Genomic DNA, 24,189 nt, shown 5'->3' with positions numbered 1-24,189 from the left:
GATTAGAACACCCTGCAATCGAGTAGACTTATGCAAACGACTCTAGCTGGATTTACCGGTCATGCGAAATCACAAACACACTCCCATCATTCTCATTTACCCCTCTTACAGGGTGGAAGAGGGTGTCTGCTATCGAGAGATTTTCGCACGATAAGCGTCTCATCTTGGAAAACAAATGGAGGAGCTATTTAAAAAGTATATGTGTATATATATATGTACGTACATACGCATGTATATATATATATATATGTGTGTGTGTGTGTGTGTGTGTGTGTATGTAAGAATATTACTTATGTTAGCCAAGTATTTGTGTCTGTGTTTTAATATCTTTCGTAAAGTGTGTGAATGAAAATCGTTCTTTATTAATGGAATCTTTTAGACGACGTTATAAAAGTTTTCTAATGCGTGTGTAATTTATTTTATATTGAAATAAGATACTTTAAAAGAACAAATTTTAAATTCATTTCTAATGAACATCGAGAAACAACAAAATTATACATTTTTATTAGACTGTACAAATTATTCTTCAATTAATCTACAACGAGGGAAACGTGGAAAAGAGAAAAATTGTTTTTAAAATTCTTCGTAGAACGGTGGGGGCTGGTGGAAATTTCAAAAGTATACACGAGTTGATATATATATATACGTATATCTCTCTAAGTTCGATAACCTAATATTTTGTATCATTCGTAAAGTGTTAACGTAAGCTTAAAGATGATGTAACTTGGTGGACAAATTTTTATTAACATTTTTTTGTTGAAAATAATAAAAAAAAAAACAGAAAAACAAGAGAACAAAATTAATAAATTTATCAGGGAATTAATTAGAAGAAGAAGAAAAATAAACAAAAAAATTTATCTCTGTAATAAAAGTAAAATAAATAAAATTGTAAAATGTTGTCATAGGACATATATATATAAATACCAGAACGATCTAACTTTAAACGACAAGTTTGTAATAAACTCGACGTTTAAAAGAGCACGTTAACGCGTATCAAAGTATAAAAAGAGATAGGTAGGTAGGTAGGTACGAACTAAAAGGAATAAGAGAAAACTCGGGATATAGGAAGATAGATATGACACTCGAAAAGCGCGAGATCTCGATGCAGATGAAAGAAAAAGGAGATGTTGGTGGTGGTGGTGTGTGGTACCGCAAAGAGCAACCACCACCAACCACCCCCTCCCTCATCTACCCATCGTCGTGCTTTATGCTCATAGGCGCGAACACGAAGGAGAAAATTTTACGAGGAATCGTGAAATATGTTCGCGAAAAAGTAAAAGAAAAAGAAAAAAAAAAAAAAAAAAAAAAAAAAAAAAAAAGAAAAATACAAAAAGTGTCTCTTTACGAATTGAAACCACCGAGAAAATTTGATTTCACCGACTAGTTTCTTCACGACTCGATTCCGAATAATGTTACTCATTAAAATATAATATCAAAAGAAACAAATAATATATCGCGACGAGAATAACAATTTATTCATCGGTTAATATATAAAATGATAAAAAACGTTGTTCCAATCGTATATAAATAATTCATTCCGCATTTTAATCTATTCACTTGTAGTATAAAAAATATTTACCAAAACTTTTCAAAGAAATTGCAAAGATGCACAATTTACAGCATTGCATTCTCTGACATTTTCTGAACTTTACATGCTAAATTTACAACTCAATATGATGTTCTACGCGTAGACAAAAGAATGTATTTTAATTTAATATAAGTTTTATTAAAATCTATTCACTTTTAGTATAAAAAATATTTACCAAAACTGGAAGAATTTTTCAATTTCCGACTTTGTCGAATGCTCTTTGCATTCATAGTAATGCCGAGGAATTACTAGCAATGACTGATTTCCGGCTTTGACGGTAACATATATACATATATATAATAGAATATTCTAAGTGTTCTCTCTTTAATAAACGAGTTATCGAATAGATAGAAGATCGGCACGTTGCACGGTAACTCGATAGAAGGGAAGGTAACTAATGACTACAAAGAGCCCATTGGTTATTCTTTCTCTCATTGCATGCCAATAAAGAAAGAAACACAGAGAAGTAAAAAAAAAAAAAGGTAGAGAGAGAGAGAGAGAAAGAAAAACTTTGAACACGCTTTTCCATAAAGTTCTTCTCGTGAATTTCTCAACCCCTGCACAACAAATGCACAACCATTCACTCACCCAAGCTTACCCTCTTATATTTACATTGCAAATGAAATTTCATTTGCACTTTTCATATCTTTAAGTAGCTACCAGCTGACTTAATATGTCGATCTTATCTATACTTTTTCATCTTTCATCTATTTCGACGAGGAATTTTCTTACTTTCTTTCTTTCTTTCTTTCTCTCTTTTTCTATCTATTTTTATCTCTTTCTATCTTTTTCTATCTGGTTCAACAATACTTCTCTTTTTCTTCCTACTTTCCTCTTCTACTTCTTCTACGAAGGACATGTTGCGTTGGCGTAGTTCATCGTTAACGAGATAGACAGAGATAGAAAGTAGAAAGATAGGGGAAGGAAGTAAAGGAGGTGACTTTTCAACTCGTCAAAGAGGGGACGAAAATAGGCCACTGCAAAATCTTTTCCATCGATTTGCGATGTCTTTCGTATTGTTAGACCCTTAGAAGTATTGTATGTACATACATATATATACTTGGATCTATTTCTCTCGTCTATACAACCTGATTTTCTTTCATCTTTTCATCTTTTCTATCCTTACTTTTTTTTCTTTCTTTTTTATTTTTTTTGCTTCAGCTACATCTCGCTGACCACTGGGAAAAATCTTATATAAACCAACAACACCATTTTGTAGTTCTTGGGATACCATACTGGATATCTCCAAAGTTATAGGATCGAATGAAAGTATTTTATGGGAAAGATTATTATGGATAAAATTTGTTGTTAAATAATTGAATGAAAAATATTCTTATATTATATAGGATATTTCTTTGGATAATATCTATTTTCTATTTCTAAATATAATCGTAATGAATCGTATTAAATTCGAATTAATGTTCATTTTCGTTAGTTAAACGTTCAGTTCTTCTATATCCTTTGATAATTGTCATCTTTATTTTTCGCCTTAAAATAAATATTTCACAATGTTTCCTACGAGATACCAAAGAGCAACTTTATCTTTAGATTAAAGCATATGCTAATGCCTGAAAGTAATGGTGTACGTCATTATTTTAAGAGAGATAGCAAACTCGAGCAAGAAATTTTATTATCGTGGGCATCGAAATTCTAATTTGGATCGCTTAACGAGATTGAAAATAAACGAGGTTCATATAACCCGACTAGGTAATTTTGTTTGTGAAGTGAAATACTTCAGAAGTATTTTATTTTCTTCTATTTTTATTTTCTTTTTTGGTTTTCTTTTTTCTATATCTCTTTTTCCTTATTTTCGACATATTTTACTTTCGCAAAAGAAACTTTACATTCCTAATTATACCATATTTCCTTTTGTTGATAATTTTGAAAGGAAGTTGTATCATTTCTTAAAGTGGTAACAAGTTAATATAATACATTCGTGCACAATCATGAGACTAAGAAAATAAAAGGGAATATTATTCGAGTCACTGGTAGAGGATCGTAAGATATTTCTACGTTTATGCTATTGTATGATAATAATCTACATGTTTTTATTGTTAAGTTCTACTTTACGCGTTTCACTGAATTACTCTACAAAGAGACATACAAAAAATAGTCCCATATAATTGATCTTTTCTAAAAAGAAAATATTTTATTTTGACCTAAACAAAAAATTATAACAAATATATATAATAAGGATATACTTAATACTGAATTAAATCTATTATATATCTGTAACTTTTAACATTAATAATTATTATAATACATCTCGCGTTCGGTGATATTCTTAAATGAAAAAAAAATATCATTCAAATAATAATTCTATTTAATAGATAATGCAAACAGCAAATAATTAACACATCACCTGTCGTATACGTTGTTTGATATCCTGATAAAATAATTCGCAATATAAAATACACAACAAACAAACAAGTGTGATGAAAAGATACATCAGAATATTTTAATATTCATGAATCTTGTCCATCCCAAAGAATAAAGACGATAAGATGCACTTGAAATATGTGTGTGTTGGCATATAAATATATATTTATATATTATATAATTTTATATACCAACATATATAACCACCACCAGCAGTACAAGAGTCAATATTTTCATTAACTCTATAAATTCCAACCATACACATTGTTCATTATCTTAACACTGAATATTCGAGAAAATTAATTAACGGCAACGTGCCGTTGCATACGATAATTAATTAAGACGAACTATGTCCCTGTTGGATGGAAGAACTGACTAAGAACAAAAAGTACCCTGCTAGGAGGTAAGTAAGTTAATAAATGAATGAACGAATGAATGAATAAATGGGTGAGCGAGTGAAATATGCTAACGGCAAAATCATTTGGCCATTTAATAAGATCTTAGAGAAATTTTACTAAACAAACTCTCTTACACACACACACACACACACAAAATATGCATACGCATATACAAGGTTGTTAGAAAATTAAATTCGCTTACCAAGATCCTTTTGAAGAAAATTTCCCTTCTCTCCTTGTCTAACGTATAATCCTTATTTCACTTGTACAAAAAAAAAAAAAAAACTGTTCATATAAGTAATAAATTAAAATGATGATGAGACATAATTGTTAACGTTTCGTTTATCTCTTAGAATTTCTCGTTTTAAAATATGAAACACATTTCGAGAACTTTTCAATAACACTTTTACAAAACGAACATTTCTCGGTAGAAAAAACCAAAGAAATTGGAATAATGTGTTTAAATGAAAAGATATAATTTTAAACTTCGTATTGGAATTACTATTTCAAACTAATAATACCACTAACAAACTAAAACGTTTTTTTCTGATGATATCGACGAGTAAAACGACGTTCCACGTGACGAACGTGGCATGTTATCCTGTAATGTCCTCTCTATGCACCATGAATGTGCAGCACCAAAACATAGAACGGTGATCGATTACGTCATTCACCTTTTCTCGCCCCGTTAATCAAACCGAGGGAAGTGTCGTTCTCTATTGTTCTCTCTCTATCTATCTATCCTATATATCTTTCTCGTGAAAAATTAAATGAACAAATATATATGTATATATGAAACTAATGAAATAATAAAATAATAATAAATAGTAAATAAAATTCTCGTAATGTCGATGATATATGAATTAAATTGAATGAAAATATATTTAATAATATGAAATTAATAATAATGAACAAATAAACGAGTTAATCGATAACAAATTCTCTTTACGTGTTTAATTACCTGTCTATCATCAGGTGTTTCTCTCTTTGCGTGTATTGTTCCCTCTCATTAAGCATCCTTCGTACAAGTGTTTATTACTATTCGAATGTGATAGAGAAGTTGCATCGTTTCTGCATTTGAGATGCATACGAAATTGTACATTCACAGAAGAAGCTTTTTTTTCCCCGTGATTTAAACGTGTACAAAGTAGAGAAAAACAGAAAGGGAAAAAAAAGGGAAGAAAGAAAAGAAAGAAAGAAAGAAGGAAAGAAAGAAAAAGGAAAAATAAAAAGAAGGATAAAGAGAAAATGAGAATATGTACGCGCGTATTAAACGAGAAATAAGAAGACATTCTATCGCGTGGATGAGTTAGTCACGAACACATATACAAACGCACGCACACAAACACACCAGAGACACACATTATCTCTGAAAAAGCAAAACAATCGGCGTTGTTCTGTGCTTTCAGCATCCAACTGACACAACTCCATTCCCACAGAGTTCCGTGGTATTTCCGCTTTGCTTTTCCAACCAAGTGGATGCAATCGTTGTACGAAAGACTAATTGTAAAACGTATTCGACTAATTCTACTTGCATATAATGTACATACAAATATAATATATAATTCACGTATGTATATTATTGTCGTACGTAATAATAAGCTAAAGAGACAGATATCGAGCTTCATTCTCACGGATATATACTCAATCGAACCAATTCACCCCTATTGCGTTTATACAATCGATCTATCAAACGATTTTAAATGGATTTAACAATAATCATTGAAATAAATAGAATCAAATCTAATGGGATTTCCTGTTTTAATAACCATCCTTTTAAAAATATAATAATAAATAAATACAGGAATATATAATATTATATTTATATTATTACTATTCTTATTATTATTATTATAATAATTTTGTTGTTTTTTTCTCTAATTCCTTTGGTTTGTCCTATTATTATTATTATTATTATTGTTATTATTATTATAAATAACAAATCATATACATTTTCTATACTATTAGTTCACGTTTAACTTGAAAATATTAATAATTAAATAAGAAAAAATAATATTGTAATTAAAAATAAAAATCTCGTCAATCAATTACAAGAGTTCATCGCGCTAAAGCTACAAATCCAATAAAAGCTTTTTCTACATTTCCCCGTTCGAATGCATACGCGAAACCACCGTAAAGCTCCCACGGGCAAAGCACGATTTTCCATTCACGATCAATTCGACACGTCTACTTCTCCTACCAAACACACACACTCTCTCTCTCTCTCTCTCTCTTTCTTCTTTATTCTTTCCCTTTCTACCTTTTTTCATCTCTATTTATTTCCTTACTTCTTTCAAGAGTCTAACACAACACAACAACTCTTTCTCCTTAAGCAAATACTATGCTCAATCTCTTGCACTCTTAAGATTTTTCGACTTTTGGTATAAAAGATTGAAAGCTTACACAAGAGTTATCGCAATTGTGTTGTTATGTGTAAATTTGTTCAAAAAGTTTACTAAAAAAAAAAAAAAACATATTCACTTAATCCTATTTAATTTATAAGAGCTAACATTTGTATTTGCAAAACTATTGTTATCAATGTATATTTCTATGCAACTATTGTGTCAAATATTTTCTACCTACTTAAACGTAAAACAATAAAAAAAAAAAAAAAAAAACATATATAACATAAAATTAGAAAATAAATTTTTTTTAGAGAGAGCTTATAATGATTATTTACTTATAAAAAAGAAAGAAAAGAAAACCACACACACACACACACACAGAGTCTTTTTATATATTATAATATTTAATATAATATCACGTTGCTTCTATGGGAAAAAAATGATTCCTATATCAGCAGAAATCTCTTCGTCTTGGGATTTTAAATAAAAATGAAAAAAAAAAAAAAAAAAGAGAATTACTTATAGCTACCAAAAGAGCAAATTTCAAAGGATAATGATCCGTGCAATTATTCATCGCACACAAAATTACCCTTGATAGGGTCGTGTACTTTTTAGTCGATTCAACCGAGTAGAAGATGGTTGAAAAAAACAAACAAACTTGGCTAAAGAGAGAAAACCACTACGATTTCAATATTGGTCTATCTAGCTAGAAGATTTAAACTAGCATCAAGCAGCCAACATGATTCGCTGGGGACCAGCGAGTTTATTAACTCTTTCAACCACGCCACATTAGACTCACGAATATTGCTTCCTGGCATATGTCTTATACGATAGTATTAGTGTAATATTAATACTAACAGAAGGGATTATTTTTTATTGAATCTGATCGATAACACAACAATTATCTGTTTACACGCAAAAATCTGATATATATTTTCATTTTCGATACATATTAGAATAAATTTATAAAATATCTTCTAAAAATTTGTGTGTAATTGAATTTATTGAAAAAAAAAAAAAATACACAAACGTGATTCAATAAAAACTTTGATAATTATTATCTAAAAATATTCCGAATCAATTCTTCTTTCTACTTCGTATAAAATTTCATTTGAATATTATAAACAAAAGTAATAAATGTAATAAAATAAAATATGTAAATATAGAAATGTCTTTTTCTCTCTGTAAAATCTTTATACTGAAAAAAAATATCGTAGGTTCTCTATGGAACGTAGCAATAAAAAACTATGTTCGATACAATAACCTTAGATAATAGTAAGAGCATAGAAAATATATTTCCAGACATTTATGAGGGGTAAAAGGAAGTTATTCAAGAAAGTCCTTCGATCGTTGAGTCACGGACGATGGTGATTCACCGAATCAATGGAAACATAAAAACACGTATAAGAACATAAAAAGAGTATGTATATATATATATATATATATATAAGAATGAACGTGAGAAACGAGGATACATTCATCTATCCTCGGTATATATTTATGTATATATGATATATATGTATGAATAAATAAAGAAAAAAAAAACATAAGTATAATAAAGCTTGGCAAAAGACAAAAGATTACAAGTGGACTGGTGTAACATAAATTACACACATACGTATAAATATATATATATATATACTGAGGTTCTTTCATGGAAGGAACGATAGTCGAGTACAATGAACCAAGCACTTGGAACAGCTGATCGTATAGCAATAGCATAGCAGAATATTACAAATATACTATCCTCAAAAAACTACTTTTAATATAAGATCTGAGTTATAAGGTATCTCATTTATATATTCTGATAGATATTTTAATATCTTTTTTATATTGAAAATTCCGACGTTACTTATTGGTCAACCCAATAGATAGATTGATATAAAACGTGAATCACATTTTTTGTCTATATATGTATAAACGATTAAAACTGAATCACGATCTAACCGATGTTTTCTAGTAATTTCTTTTCAACAAAGAACCGCTGACAAGTTTTGACGAGTAAAATTGTAACTCGACGGAGATAAAAAGTTGCTTTCATTTATCAAAATGCGAGAACGTATTTCTCATCGGACAAAAATCGATGAAGCATTCATATCAAACTCTAACTATATATTATATCTTTTACCATTCATCACGAATATATACCGATCCATTAAACGCGATCTATAGAAACTAACGATAAATTGTAAGAACGTATATTATATCAAAGTAAAGAATTTTCCAAGTTATCTGAAAAACTGTGTATTAAACTTCTCGATCGACCCTATACCAAAGATAATCTTCTAAAGTACGTTATATATTATCGTAGAACAAAAAAAGTTTCCTCTACCCAGCCAATCAGCCACCAACACATATGGCATTTGACAGTGATCGAAAAGAAATGAAGAAGAAAAAAAATCAATAACGCGAATAATAAATGACAAGATCCAAGTGTTAAGAAAGCACAATGGTCTTAAAATAATTCATCTCAATATTATCGAGATAATCAAATACGACACGTTAATCGTTATTTAAATAAACAAACAAACAAATACATGCGATTTAAAAAGCAAACAATTGGGATGGGGGGAGGTGGAAGTAAAAAATCCAACCTGTTTCTTTAACGGTGTAGCATATTCGTCTCTGCTTCTCTCGAATCTTTCAAACTTGAAACTATTACTCCTGTAAAGTTCGTTGTCACTCTGTTGTCGTCTGCATAGTCTCCTGGTGAATGCCCGTGGCCGGCATGGCGCACATTCGGAGGCGAGCTCCCAGTGCAAGTGCAACATCGCGAGCTCAGCCGTGCATCTGGCCATCGCGCAACCAGCACGCCTAACTCGATATTTAACTCGTTTAATACGGCCCTCGGTTTGTGGTTTATGAGAGCATGGTCGAGTACCAGCAACGCTTTCCTCGTCATCTTCGTCGATGTTTACCGAACTTTTTCCGCATTCGCAGGTTGCGCGAGTAGCCGTTGCTGTACGGCGTCCATCAGCTGTTGTTGTTGTTGTTGTTGTTATCATCATCATCCTTGACTCGTGTGAGCAAGGTTTTGATTGCTCGTCGCAGTCGCACTCGCACGGCGCCTCGCCACCGTCTGTGCGAGTCTGCTCGACAATTGAGCTCAATGTTCTCTCCTGTTGCAACGTTCCCACATTTATCGATTGCTGTTGCTGTTGCTGTTGTTGTTGTTGTTGTTGTTGTTGTTGCTGCTGTTGATTCGTTTGATTTGACGATCCAGCAAGAGGTGATGAAGTCCCCAATCGACGTTGCTGCTGTTGTTGTTGTTGTGAGACAACAGTACCATTGGTCGTATGTCGACAAGGTCTCTCCGTGCATTCGCATCTAAAACAAAAAATCAAGATTGATTGATTAATTTAATTAAAATCGTTAAATATTTATATCGTAATAGAGTATATTTGATAATGTAATAAGATAAAAAAGCAATCGTTTTAACAATTCCTATCAATTTTACTAGCCATTCCTAAAAGTAATTTTGCGCATTTCACATTTATCATAAAAATAATCTATCAAAATGTATCGTGTATCATTTTACGTATCATTAGCCAGGAATGTCGATATGCGCGCACATACACACAAGTAATAAGAGGGAGAATTACACTCGCGCGCATGCACATGCTCGTAAAGCCATCCATATATATAATATATATATACATATATATAAAGGACCTCACAGCACACACGTATATACGCTCGACAGGTCCTTTAAGCCGCTTCACGCTCGAGACGAGTGAGACAAAATTTCGGATTTCAACCCTCAACATACAAGATATGTCTTCATGGTCTGATGCAAGCAAACACTTGGGCGTTCATCCCTTAAATGTAAAACTCGAGGTGCTACAAAAGACTTGTTACCGCAATGAGTACTTTTATTGTCTTAGAGATAACATTCTGTTGAAAAATAATCGAGGACAATAGATAAGACATTTTCTTTCAAAAAATCAATCACACGTAAGGACGAAACTATCGAGAATATAATACAGTTATCAAATAATCCTTTATCGACGAAGAAAAATCTCGAGAGTGTAGCAGCTGATCAGGTACAGGATACTATTGACATTCTTACGCGCGAAATTACAAATGTATCCAAATCTTTATATGCAGTATCTAACATAAATTTGTGCAAATAACAAAAAATACAAAAATAAGCAAAATAATAATCAAAACATTACAAAATTATCAAATCATATAAAAAATGTCAACGCAATTAAAACGAAAGCATTAAACTTACAGAAAACGACCATTATTATTAGGATCTAAAAAAAAATTAAAAGAAAAGATAAAATCGATGCATTCGTAAAGATATCCGAAATAAAGAAAAACAAAAGAGAAAATAAATTCTCTCACCTTCTGACCCTTTGCGAAGATCCAGGAGCGCGGAGTGCGTCGTGAGGACAGGGTTGCAATTCGTTTGGACAGTTGCAGTTGCCTATCGGTTGCTGTCTCGTACGACGAACTCTTATTAATACAGGATGTACCGGACACGGTTGAACTTGGCAAGCACATACGATTGTTTGAGGATCTCTAGATCTTCGAGATCCACTGGCACCACGCTTCGCGCGTTGATCCACGTGCAACTGACATGGTTGCACGGGGCAGCCGCAACGTCCTACGGCACTGCGACGCCCAACACCTTGTACGCGTCTCCAAACCCGCTCCATTCAACGACCGGCGTGCAACTGACAATTGTACGCCCCATACCATTCGGTCGGAACCACTTCGGTTAGCTTCGGTAAGTTCCGACTTAACATTCGTCTCTTCGACGAACTCAACCTCGAGAAGTAGGGATGAACTGTCAAGCTCCTCACAGCTGTATACTGATGACGATATTCTCTTTCTGCTTTCGTTCGTCACGTAACGATGGAAGAACGTAGTACATATATATATGTATATATATAAACACATGTGAAGATGTATCGAAGCCTCAATGCCTTCATAGAATCTTCAAAATATATTTCCTTTTAATGTAATACATAGACGACAGTGTAATGTATATGTATAATATATTTTTTTTTATTATTTACGTGTTCATTAACTTCGATCGAAATCAATTTTTTAATAACGAATGTGATTTACTATATGCCTTTTCTCGTATGATGTTTCTTTTATATACAAAATGTTAGTATGCTTTTATTAATAGTTTTTTTTTTCACAAGTACCGGTATTATACATATTATATAAGAAAACGGAATTCTGGAATATAGAAACAATATTAAAAGGTACGTTTTTCTTTTTGATTTAGATTATTATGAAGAGTGAGGATTGATCTTTTTTTTACATAATTACATAAAATATATTACAAATATATATGAGTGTTCCTTATGTACCTTATCATTTGTTTTACTAAACTATTCCTAATCTAGTTTTTCATCAATTAACTCGTGTTGTACTTAATACGGAAGAGGCAAATATTTGTTGCAATATTCGTGGAATATTTTGTAAATCCATACAAACGTAGGCACGTCCGGAAGGCATCTTTTTGATCAATCTACAAATAAACGAAAATAATGAAATTAATGAAATTAACGTAAGCTAAAAATAAAATAAATGATCTATACGAACCTTGTCGCTTGATCACCTAAAGAACCGATAAAAATAGCATATGCGTTAACGTCCGAATTCGAAGTAAGTACTTTAGCAAATATTTCTGGTCGAATTCCATAACGTTCTAAATTTGCATCGGAAAGTACGACAACTATCGATTCGTCAGAATCTTCTTTTGCTAAACTAGAAATAGCATATTGTGTTGCTTCTAATGTATTGTCACCGGACATACAAAATTGTGAATGAGCGTGCATCGTCTGAAATATGATTAGGATAAAACCAATTGCAATAATAATAATAATAATATATTATATCGTAACTCATGTTAGATTAAAATTCATCCGATATCTTACTTTAATTACTTCTAATCTTCGTTTATTATCAACTGGCGGATTAGCACGATCCACAAAAAGAATACGATAATCATCTCCGGAATGGCCAATAATATCATATTGAAATTTATCTTCGTAACCACTGAACGACTCCATCACCATAACGCAAGCTTCCATTTCACGATCTAATCGTCCATCGTAACCATTAAATCTGTACATGCTACCGGACACATCCACAACTAATTTAAGTCTTTTAGGTTTTAATTGGGGAGTACCAATCTCTGGTTCTTTTTCTGATCTACGTCGATAAATTGTTCTTTCGCCGGTTAAACCTTCTATTAATTTTGTATCATCCAACTCGCCGGACGTTTGATGTCTACACCATTGACGTTCGTTACTTTTAGCTTGTAGACTGCCTAAAAAGCAAAAAATAATCAGATATTGATCAAACATAACATTAAATGTTAACAACTTACTTAATATGATTCTTAATGCTTGAACTTGTTTAGCAACTGCATCACTAAATCGACTATAAAGTTTATGATCGTATTCGCTCATACTGATATCCTTTAAACGTTGCTTAAAAGCACGCAAACCCATTTCACGTGCTGCTTTTTTTATATGTTCAGGAACTGCATTTTTTTCCTCGTCGCTAAGCTGATGAACAGTGTGACCAGCATCCAAACGATATGGACCACCCTTTCCACCGAGTCCAGCCGTGTCTCTACCTACAATTTTATACAAAAATTCTTTAATTAATTATTCTTCCAATCTGATATTTCCCCCCTCCCCTCCAATTTGATATTTATTCAAAATCAAACGTACCTCCTGTTCCACCGGCCCAAGTATTCCCACCAACGTGAGGATCGTTCTTCTCGTCGATCTTTCCGTGTTTCGGACTACTCACATCTTGTCCTGAATATCTTTCCTTTGTTATTTGTATTTTATCTTCGTCAGATCCAATCATTTTTTTCCAAGAACCTAAGGACTTTTCTATATTCATTAAAGATGTTTCCCATAATCTAATGCATCCACTAACGTCGACAGTTACTAGGCCATAATTCGAAGTAGATGCGGCAAAAATTGGTAACTCTTTACCGTACAACCATTCAGAAATAGGAGAGACTCTGACAAGTCTAAATAATAATACAAATGATTATCACCGTCAATTTAAAATAAACTTCAAAATAAAATATGTAACAATTAACTTACTCTGGTATAGGAATGTATCGAACTTTACGATTAACAGTATTAACAACTTCTAAATAACCAGAAATTCCAATATGTTTTTTATCACTAGGAAAAACTTCTTCAGGTACTTGCTCAGTAGAGATCGTTCGTATAACTTGACCATCGTTCGTTACGATAGGTGCAGTAAAAATATTTAATCGTCTTTTTCTAGGCCAATAATGTAATTCATTATCACTGTCCAATTCAGGGAATCCAGTAACAATACCAGCATAAATATTATTAGTGACCAAAAGTCTGTTAGGAGAATCAATTTTCTGTTGCAACGCTTCGCTGAGTATATTTGGATGTAAATTTTCTTGAGCACAACTCAGGAAGGAACTTTTCTTCAAAAAATTACTATTTGACTCTTGAATTTCTCGCAAAACGTTTGGGCATGGTTGAGATTCCACAGACTTGCCCAAGATGTATTTATTCTTGGATGTATCCTGTATCAGCCATTTATTCGCAGACGCAAGCAATATCGATTCCACGTCACACGGTAAGTTGATCGAATAGATGGTCATATTATCCAAGTTAACAACTTCCATCTTATTATTGTTAGGAAGAAAAAAGACTAATTGATTTTTCGAAGCAATCAAGTCCGGTAACATCTTCCAATTTAAATTCTGACGTCCCAAAGAATTAGTAATTTTATCAACAGTTTGTTCCAAAACCGAAAACAATTTAACTTCTTGGATGGATGCATTATCCGTATTTATCATAAGTAAACTATTACTCTACAAAACAAAATTTATGATTGATGTGAATTACAATGAATATAAAAAATTATTACAATTTTCTTTTGTTTAAAATTTTATAACTTACACTTCCTTCGTGTACAAAAACATTTCCAATTTTGTCGGATGCTATTGTATAAAGTGATGGCTTATGATTTCGTTCTTTAATTAAACCGTGTATTTTAATTCCTTGAATTGTTTCAGACTCTAAATTCATAGTAAACAGAGTTAAAGGATTTGCAGTAAGCACGTGTACTTTATCATCTGTGCCATCTTCTTTTGTTCCCTTAGTAACTGTCAAAGACACGACTAGACCACTTTCGTTCAATGGTACAGTCCAATAACTTTGTAACTCGGTGAACCAAGCAGATCTTGCTTCAACTCGATCTAACACATAATTATTTTGAACTGGATAAGAGAATGTTTTCAATTTGATGTATCTCTCTTGAACGGGCACAACCTTGGATGTGCTTAAAACGTTCCAACTACCACAGACCTTGATTTCTGGTAAAGATATTCTGAAAGGAAAAGGAATAAATAATAAATTGTACATTTTACTGTTAATAATTTATTTGATTCTAAAATATATAAATTGTTTGTTAATTCTTTATACTATATTAATCCGTAATTTTAATATAAACAAATTTTTTTTTTATTTATATATATAATAATATTTTTACAAAAATGAAATTATTATATAATATAAAATAAAATTGTCTTACTCTTTCGCTAATGCTATATTATTTGGTGAAGTTCCAACAGGAATGCCATGTTTGTGTAAGACAGTTACTAATGTATCAAAAACTTCTGGACTGTATCGATCGAAATCAAATACGTTTCGGACTACTACAGGTAAAGTTTCGTTTGGAAATTTCTGAAATACGATAGTGTAATTATTTTTTAATGAAATAACATTCTATCGATCTCAATGAATAATCTATATTACTCGACTCACCTCTAAATGTTTGACGATATTGACGACTTCTCGAGTCGAATAGGGATAAGAAACCAAACCTTGATCAGCCATACTTCTCAATTCGCCAAAAGCTTTGACCAACTTATGTATTACTTTGTCATCAACATTTGGGCCATATTGTTTCAACAATTTAATTTCATTTTCCATACTAGGATTATCAACAGAATGTGTACTAAAGAGATCTCCCAAGGCACCAAAGAAATCATTGCCCAAAAATGGGAATCCAGGTCTGTTTGCAAGAACTATCATTCTAAAATCTGGATGAAGTGGTATTCTTCCGTTAGAATCAGACATTCTAGCGTTAGATGGAATGATTCGCCTACCATCCGATAAAATCATTTCGCCGGATTCAACCAAAGTCTAAAATCAAAGATTTCAATAGAAATTTCTCAAAATTACTTGAAATTCAATAACAATATTTTCGTTCAAAAAATGTAAAAGCTTTTGGCTTACTTTTAATATATAGGTCACATGTATCGGAGCTTTATCGGCTTCATCAACAACGAGAACATGTCCAAGTTTAACCGCTTGAACAAGAGGAGAATCCTCATAAACGACTTTACCGTCTCTAACCATAGGTTGCAGAGTCAAAGTTTGAACAGTGGTATCCCTATGCAACTGAATATATTCCCGAGGTCTGTTCATCAATTGCAACAATCTATCGACTATTTTATTTTTACCGACACCTTGATTGCCAACAAGCAAAAGATTATGTCCTAATATAAAATCTTGAAGCAAATTTTCCAACAAAGCAAGATGCTGCGGTACATCGTAAAACAAAATGTCCGGTACTTTGCTCAGCGACGAAGTATTATACCTATCGACTATAGTATTACCAATTTTTACTGTTTTATCGTTAACTTCGTAATCGATCTTTGAAAGATTTTTATTATCTTTTATAGGAATTATATTTAATCGATTCAAACAATCATCGAGAGCCTGCTTTGTCACAGTTGGTAAGAAACGTGCCAAGCATGCACGATGAACAGCCGAGTAAGCGTCATCGCTATGAAATTTCTTCATTCTTTCAGCTATTCTTAACAATTGTCTTGTACTAAGAGAACTAGCGAGAGACTGCAAAGTTGGATCGTTTGATGATCGTAAAGTATGTGCTAATTGGATAATATTTAATAGAGCTTCATTGGGTTCTCCGTACTGAAAAAGAAATAATATATTTATGAATAATATAATAAATTACAATAAAGTTGAAATTAAAATAGATGAAAGCTACTTACTTTCGATCGAATAATATGAATTTCTTCTTCCTTAGCCAGAGGCCTCATTTCATGAAAAATGAACATACTTAAAAGCTCAGAATTCAACCATTGACCTGTTGAACTATTAATCACCGGTTTTCCAGCAAGAGCTATCAATCTAAAGGACGAATGAATTCGGTAAACCCCCAATTCGCGCATTTCTTCGTCTGACTTGTTATATTCTTCTTTAATTTCGTCATATCGATCGGCTCTTAAAAGTCTCTTGCCATCGTGTAATTGTAACTCTCGATTATAAATCAATCTGGAAGGAAGAGAATCCTTATCAATTATGAATTGTAACCATGATAACATAAATAAAAATCAGTAGTACATATATAAAAATACATTGTATTTTTTATTTATTTATTTATTTATTTATTTATTTAATACTATACCTATGTAATATAGCAAGAGTACTAGGATGTATTCTGTCTACTCCATCTAAAACAGCCATTTTTCCTTCAAGAGCCGCATCCACAAGAGCCGAATTTTTCCAAACAGTATCACCATTTGATAAAGTCGTTCTTTGTTGTATCAAATCTCTCGATGTCATATCCTAAAATAATACAATCCAATATTAACATATTAAAATGAAAACGAATAAAATAAAATGTCTAATTGTCAAATGAAAATTATTATTTCTCAAGATACTTCAAAACTTACTTGATAAAGCATTATAGGTTCTACTTCGTAACCCATTAAATCAGCTAACTTTTGAATGGTCGTAGATTTACCGCAACCTTTCGGACCAATTAAACATAAATCCGAAGCTAAATTTGATTCCATTAGGCTGGCTAATAAATTATTTTGATAATTCGTTTCTATATACTTATCTCCCATTGATTTATTTAATTCCATTGATCCACAAGGCATCTGCATTGATTTATAAAAAATGTATATAAAAGTGGTTCGTTTTTATAAAGGATTATTAAATTAATTTATATATAAAATAATTTTTGTATTCCTTACTTTCAACGTCGTTTTTACATTGTCCTTCGTAATAACAACTTCTAACAAATTGTCATCAATTTTTCTATTATCTATTTTAATTGATTTTCCTATTAATGGATTTCTCAAAAGATCGAATGTTTTAAGAATATCTTCAACGGCAGTTTGTCCTTCCTTGCCCAAAAATAATTTATACGGATAAAGTCTATAAAATACATCAAATGCCGACAAGTTTGGACAATTACTCTGTGGCAAACAAACCAATACGAATGATTACAAATTCATCAAATTTCCCATAATCAAGAAGATCAATCAAATGATGAATAAAATATCTACCAGGATTTTCGCGGCCAGTGTAAGATTGTCCAATGGGAAATCAGGAAGATTCAAACTCATAGCTTCATGAGTTACCAAAGCATGAGCACAGGATAATAATTTTGATAAACGTTTTAAATCAATATTAGGTGCTATTTCTTTCATCGTTTTCATATTTTCCTAAACAATGTAAAAAAGAATAATATATGTAAATGTAAATACGATAATGTACAATTTTTGAAAACTTTTACGAATCGTAACTAAAACCCACTTTCGATAACGACATTTATCGCGATCAAAATTAAATTGAAATACGAACGAATGAAATGGTAAATCTGCGAGCTGCAAAAGTAAATTAAATAATAAATCATTTCTAACGTACTTTATGGAAATCTTTACGACGATTAGTTTAATAAATAAAAATGTTCTAACACATTTTCAACTGAACTTCATTAACAAACAAATGATTAAGATAAATCATGATTCCTGATATATATATATATATCTAATTCAGCCAATATTCTTTTATAAGAATTCATGAAACAGTGATTTAACAAGTAAGGAATGTTACCATTGCGATCGATTCCATACATAAAAGCTGTTGGAGTGATTAGCGCCAAGTGGTTTCTCCTAGCTGAAGCAAGTGCCCGAGTAACTACCACTCGACACGAAATCCCAAGGATTACTTCGAGGATTTTCATGGAAAAACTTTCCAATTGGATTTGATCCCTTATCCCCAGTCGATCTTTCTAAAAGCTATAAACGAGCCGCATGCATATTCTCGTGTGCCAGAATTTCGACCTAACTCTATATAATGCCCTCTCCCCCTCTCACCGCTCCCATTAAAAACACTTTACAATTCATTTCTTACCAACTATTTTCGATTAAACAACAATTCGGACGGATTCTCTCTGTATCTTTCTTTACTCTCGCAAAAACTCGAGAAATGAGTTTCGTGACGAGAAATTATTCTTCATCGTCTCTATGAATTTTGCGTGAAAGTATTGTACAATGTTACTTATTTGACTAACTTTTATGAAAGACAATTTCAGATATGCGAAATAGCACTGCGTTTCTATTTAAATATACCGGGTGTATATTTACTTTATTATCCATTAATTTGTAACGTAAATATTTTTAATTATTTCATTTTATGAAAAAAAAAAAAAGAAAATACTACTATGTGTTTTGCATAAATTCATTCATCATATAAATAAAGTATTAAAAATTGATTAGTTCGCAAAGTATTCTGAACAAAATGTTTCACGATTCGTGAAATCGTAACTAGGTAAAAAAATGAATAATTCAAAGTGAACTACACATTCGTGTATCATATTTTTTTTCACGAGTGAATTATTCATCTTTTTCCTGTAAAATAATTTAAAATAGTGTAACTTTTATCTGAACATTTTTTTCCATAAAATCAAATTACAACGGAAATATTTTAGATGACAAAGTTAAGTGATGCACCCGGTATGTAAATATATACACATGATAAATGTCACTGTAGAAAAAGTTTAACAAAGTTTTACCAGTCGAAAACTTTAATAATCTTATGTTAGTTTTATCAACGAGAGGACACACGACATCAAATTAAAAAGTGTCGTCAGTTTGTATGTCTTCTTCAGTGAAGATAATCGTGTTAATTAATCATAAAATAAAGTCTGAATTCGTCGGAATTAACACAGATGTATAATTAAAAAGAATCAAATGGATTCTCTCCAACTTTTATATTGTTCTTATTATCTACTATTATTCCAAATAAATTGTACGCTACACGTCAACAAAAGTGCTATGCAATTTCTAGTTGAATGATCCATAATTTTGCATCGATTTAAAAAACAAATATTATTACGTGACACGTGATCGTTTTAAAATTAAATTCATTCTTCTGATCATTGTAATTTAATTCTACGAATCGTTAAATCTTGAACAAAAAAAAAAGAAAAATACGATAATGCATCTTTGTAAAATTTAATAAACGTTAAGAAAAAAAATTACTTAAAAAAAAAATCGGAATTATATGAAACATAAGAAAAAAAAATGCTAACACACACAATAAGGAGAATTATATATTATAATACATGTGAAAGAAAGTATGTCAGCTGTTAGAGTATACATTAGGCAATAATTTCGTGCGAATGTTAGAACGTTAGACGATTACTCTTCGTGTCTGTGTGGTATTCGGAAAAGTAGCATAACTGACACGAGAATGCGTGACAAAATGCTTTTCTACCATAGCGGAAACAATCTAAATACTTTTCTATAATTATTTCGAAGTTCTAAGCACCTTCTCTCTTGCATTATTACCCCGTTATCTTCTCCGATTTAATCGTATTCTTTTTAACGGAGTTAAAGATGATCATAAAAAATAAATAAAACTCGGTGATATCTCACATTGGCACTGTATATAACATATAAATAATAATGATTTTGAGATGTAGGAAATGTAAATTAAAAAAAAAAAATACTTTTATTTATATAATCAGTATTTTATAAAATAAATGGTCGGTGCATATGAATATTTTCATTAAAAATACATATAATTAAAATATTGACGATTTTGTGTGTTGTTGTAATAATCGGTACAGCCCAACTTATATTTTATTACAAATACTGATCATTTATTTAAAATACTGGCCCCAATAAATAACAGCCAATAAATAATCTTGACTTATAAATTTTCTTTTTCAATGAGAAATTTCATTAAATATAATACATTGTAATTATTTTATAATAACAAAGATATTTTACGGGAAACTTGTTTATAATTATTTTCACAAAAATCCTATGTATATATATGTATATCATTATAAAAAAAAGATTTTGACATGTCTCGGAAAGACAAAATTTATTAAGTTTTAAAGGAAAATGAATTTTTCAAGTGTGTTAAAATATCATGTGCATGGGAAGGAGGAAGAATAAGAGAAAGAGGCCAAATTTATATTCCTCTTGCGAGCCATTCTTGTGAAAATTAATCGCAAACAAGGGATTCTTGAGAAGATGCACGTATTTTCTCGTTGCAATTAAGTTTCGGCATAAAAATATGTAACTGCGGTCGCCCAACAGAGGACCAAAAATTAGTAAAACTTTTTTCTTCTTTTTCTTCTTTTTCTTTTTCTTCTTGTTTTTCCACCACCTTCGACAGATCATTTTCTTCTTTTTCGATCGTCGATTTTATCCAAAAATGTTCATCAATCTCAAACGAATCGTTCTTCTTCGCGCATTCATCGATTTCAAATAATTTTCTTCGTGCCATTCTTCGTTCGCTTCTTTCCAAACATTCGGGTTTTCTTCCTTTAACTAATTTGTAATTTTGCATTTTTCTTTTGTCCAAAGAAATGTCTTGCTTATTCGAACGTTGTTCTTCTATATTCAAACTTTTTCCCACATCTTGAACATCATCTCGTACATAATTCTGAACTTTTCCGGATAAATCCAACCATTGAAGTACCCTCTCTGATAAAAGATTGGAACGGATTTCCGGGAATTCGAATTTATCAACATTTGAACTCGATGAATAATAATCGTTCGATGTGTTGTTCCATCGTTCGTCGATACTTTTTATTTCTATCCTAAAATCCTCGACACTTTGATGTTCCAATGTTAAATGTTTTTTAATATCTTTCATAGCTGGACAATATTTGAACGATCTTCCAGAATCTCCTGACAATAATCTACCGCAGGAAGGTACCGATTGTCTAAGAATCATTTTAGAAGATCCACGATCATCTTTCTCCACCATCACGCTTAAATCGACGAAACAATTGTTCAAACTATCCAATCCTGATGATTTCAATTGTTGATAATCCGATTGACTAAACTCATTACCTTTCGATGTATGTGGTCGTCGATGTTGATATTTGTTCTTAGTGTTGATCAGAGGATCATCTGGTGACAAGACAACATGACGAATACCACCCACCCAAACAGTTCGTACTGATAATGGTCTTTCTGATGACGACCATATAGCAGACATTCTTTTAATACTTTAATTAACAACTTTTAGGTCTTCTAATTTGTTCACTTGATTCAACGCGATCGTTTGGACCAAGAACACGTGTATTTTCATATCACTAATATTAACATAGATTTTATTTATTTATTATTTAATATTATACTATCAGAATCATAGAAATCCTCTAAATGAATACAATAAAATTCGATGAATTATTTAAAAAATCTCTTCCCTTGGATCTTTGATAAAACAGTAAAAGCAATTCTTTCGGCTGAATTCCGACTTATCGACTTCGGTAGGGAAAGGACAAGTAAGGTTTCTAACGTTTAGGACACGCGATCCCAGTGTCTGTGACCGTCGCGCAGTCACGGTCTTCGTTTATATAGGAAAGTAACGAGTATCGGAAGGGGGTGGTGGATAGAGGGGTTCTTACGACTGCTCAACAACCCCATTCCGATGATACGCTATTTTCATCAATCGTAAAATCGCTTATATTCTTTTTACTTTAGATAGATCACATTCAAGTGAACTTTTCTTATCTATTTTATGCTTTATAGTTTCTATCTATTTAAAAAATATTATAAGTTATTAAATTTATACATTAACACATCGGCACTATCGTTCACGCGATAACGTGTAATATCAATTTTTATTCGTTTATTATCTAATTATATTCTATTACTATTATTATTATTATTTAATTGTAAATATTAATATTAATTTTATTAACTTACTTCAAATGTAGAGGATGGTATGTATCTTGCTTGAAATCTAGATCTTAGTGGTGGATCCAATGGATGACCAGGATATCGTGGAGATGGTAATCCCAAAGCAATTACTCTAAAGTCTTCACTGACTCTAACTAATTGCCATGCATCTAACTCTGCTTGACTATGTTTCTATTAACAATCAATTGACATAATATATAATAAATATGTAAAAGATTAAGCGCCATATACAAATGTTGTTATTTTAAATATATATATATATATATATACCTCTAGTAATTTATCATAACGTGCAGCTGGAATAAGGAATCTGCCATCTTCAAGATGCATTTCTCTATTTTCTAATAAATTATTTAAAATAGGCAAAACATTTCTTTCTGCTTTCTCTACACCTTCTATCACAAGAATTCTACCATTGGTAGCGGCTCTAACTGCACTTTGATCATGATAATAAGCAGTACCACTTTTAATCTCTCTTCTTTGTTTCAAGTCAGCCTCCGTCGTATCTCTGGATAAGGCAACGAATTCTAGTTCTCTGTTTGTCAATTCGAGAAAAGCTAAAGCTAATTCTCGTCTTCTGGAACCTGGGCTGCCTGTTAAAAAAATATCTTGACATAGGATATCCTTTTGCAACATCCATTTTAAATGTCTCAATGATTCTTGTCCAGTTACTTGAAACGCTGCAAAATAAAAATGAATTTAATTTAACAATAATGCTTTTTTTTTCTTTTTTTCAATTATTATTACAATAATCAAATACTCACAATATTTTCTGGGAATATATTCTGGAGTTTTGGCTGACTTTACACGCTTCGATACATTAGCAATGGTCACATATGCGTCGTCTGATAAAAATAATAAAAATATCAAAAACTGTTAAATGAAATTTATGTTGTTTATTTTTTTCTTTTTAATTAGTTCAGTTCTTATATCCGTACATATAGGAACCGCAAAACAAACCTAAACTTACCTGATTTCCAACGAACGAACATAGATGAAAGGTTAGGATAAAATCCTCGAGATCGTTCTAAAATTTTGCAAACTGTTGATGCACGTTGATATTTTAATGAATTAACTATCATTTTGACAAATGATACTCTATTATTTTTCTAACAAATAATACATGTGCATTCTTCTTCATATACAAAAAAGAAACTTTGGACTTTAACCGCGCGTAATTATTAGCTGAAGAAAAATAGTGGGAAAATTTGAAATATGTATATTATTTTTTTGCAATTTAAATATTGATTGGTTTTTTGTTAATCTCAACAATATATTACACTTTATCTATAAAACAGTTATTATTCTTATTGTTAGACTCTTAAATCAAGACGCGGGACTTTTAAATTATTAACGTAAACTCATATCAGCTTTGCCTGACGAAACTAAACATTATAATGACAACATTTTATGTTATCTATAATGTACATACACATATAACTATAAAATGAT

General features: G+C 31.3%; 2 protein-coding genes across 4 annotated transcripts in view; both read right to left on the bottom strand.

Moving 5' to 3' along the window:
• LOC106784044 (AF4/FMR2 family member 4) overlaps positions 1-11,495 on the bottom strand; it is a 154,751-nt gene extending 143,256 nt beyond the window's left edge. Inside the window, exons 1-2 of the mRNA XM_014743141.1 lie at positions 11,061-11,495; positions 9,305-10,037 (exon numbers count right to left, since the gene is read on the bottom strand). Coding sequence (XP_014598627.1) covers positions 9,305-10,037; positions 11,061-11,374 — 1,047 coding nt within the window. The 5' untranslated portion in view covers positions 11,375-11,495. The remainder of the gene's footprint in view (positions 1-9,304; positions 10,038-11,060) is intronic.
• Positions 11,496-11,871: 376 nt separating this feature from the next.
• On the bottom strand, positions 11,872-24,020 carry LOC106784043 (von Willebrand factor A domain-containing protein 8). 3 transcript variants are annotated; one of them, XM_014743139.1, is made up of 20 exons: positions 23,708-24,020; positions 23,502-23,582; positions 23,008-23,417; positions 22,744-22,908; positions 18,073-18,231; positions 17,758-17,982; positions 17,452-17,661; positions 17,184-17,344; positions 16,768-17,050; positions 15,986-16,687; positions 15,512-15,892; positions 15,279-15,430; positions 14,645-15,074; positions 13,802-14,556; positions 13,415-13,725; positions 13,066-13,317; positions 12,611-13,005; positions 12,276-12,514; positions 12,041-12,201; positions 11,872-11,906 (listed from the first exon to the last, which is right to left on the bottom strand). In XM_014743139.1, exons 1-19 carry the CDS (start codon positions 23,817-23,819, stop codon positions 12,084-12,086), a joined length of 5,541 nt encoding a protein of 1,846 aa, XP_014598625.1. In that variant the 5' UTR covers positions 23,820-24,020; the 3' UTR covers positions 11,872-11,906; positions 12,041-12,083. The 3 variants fall into 3 exon arrangements, with proteins under 3 accessions (XP_014598625.1, XP_014598623.1, XP_014598626.1); XM_014743137.1 differs by lacking the exon at positions 11,872-11,906 and having other exon boundaries at positions 11,938-12,201; XM_014743140.1 differs by lacking the exons at positions 11,872-11,906; positions 22,744-22,908; positions 23,008-23,417; positions 23,502-23,582; positions 23,708-24,020 and adding an exon at positions 18,623-18,705 and having other exon boundaries at positions 11,938-12,201.
• Between the last annotated feature and the right edge of the window lie 169 nt (positions 24,021-24,189).

Source organism: Polistes canadensis, unplaced genomic scaffold (assembly GCF_001313835.1).
Source record: "Polistes canadensis isolate GaletaPanama2010 unplaced genomic scaffold, ASM131383v1 scaffold_29, whole genome shotgun sequence".
NCBI classification, from domain to species: Eukaryota; Metazoa; Arthropoda; class Insecta; order Hymenoptera; family Vespidae; genus Polistes; species Polistes canadensis.
The sequence above is the reverse complement of the archived record's forward strand: the minus strand, read 5'-3'. Positions and strand labels throughout refer to the sequence as shown.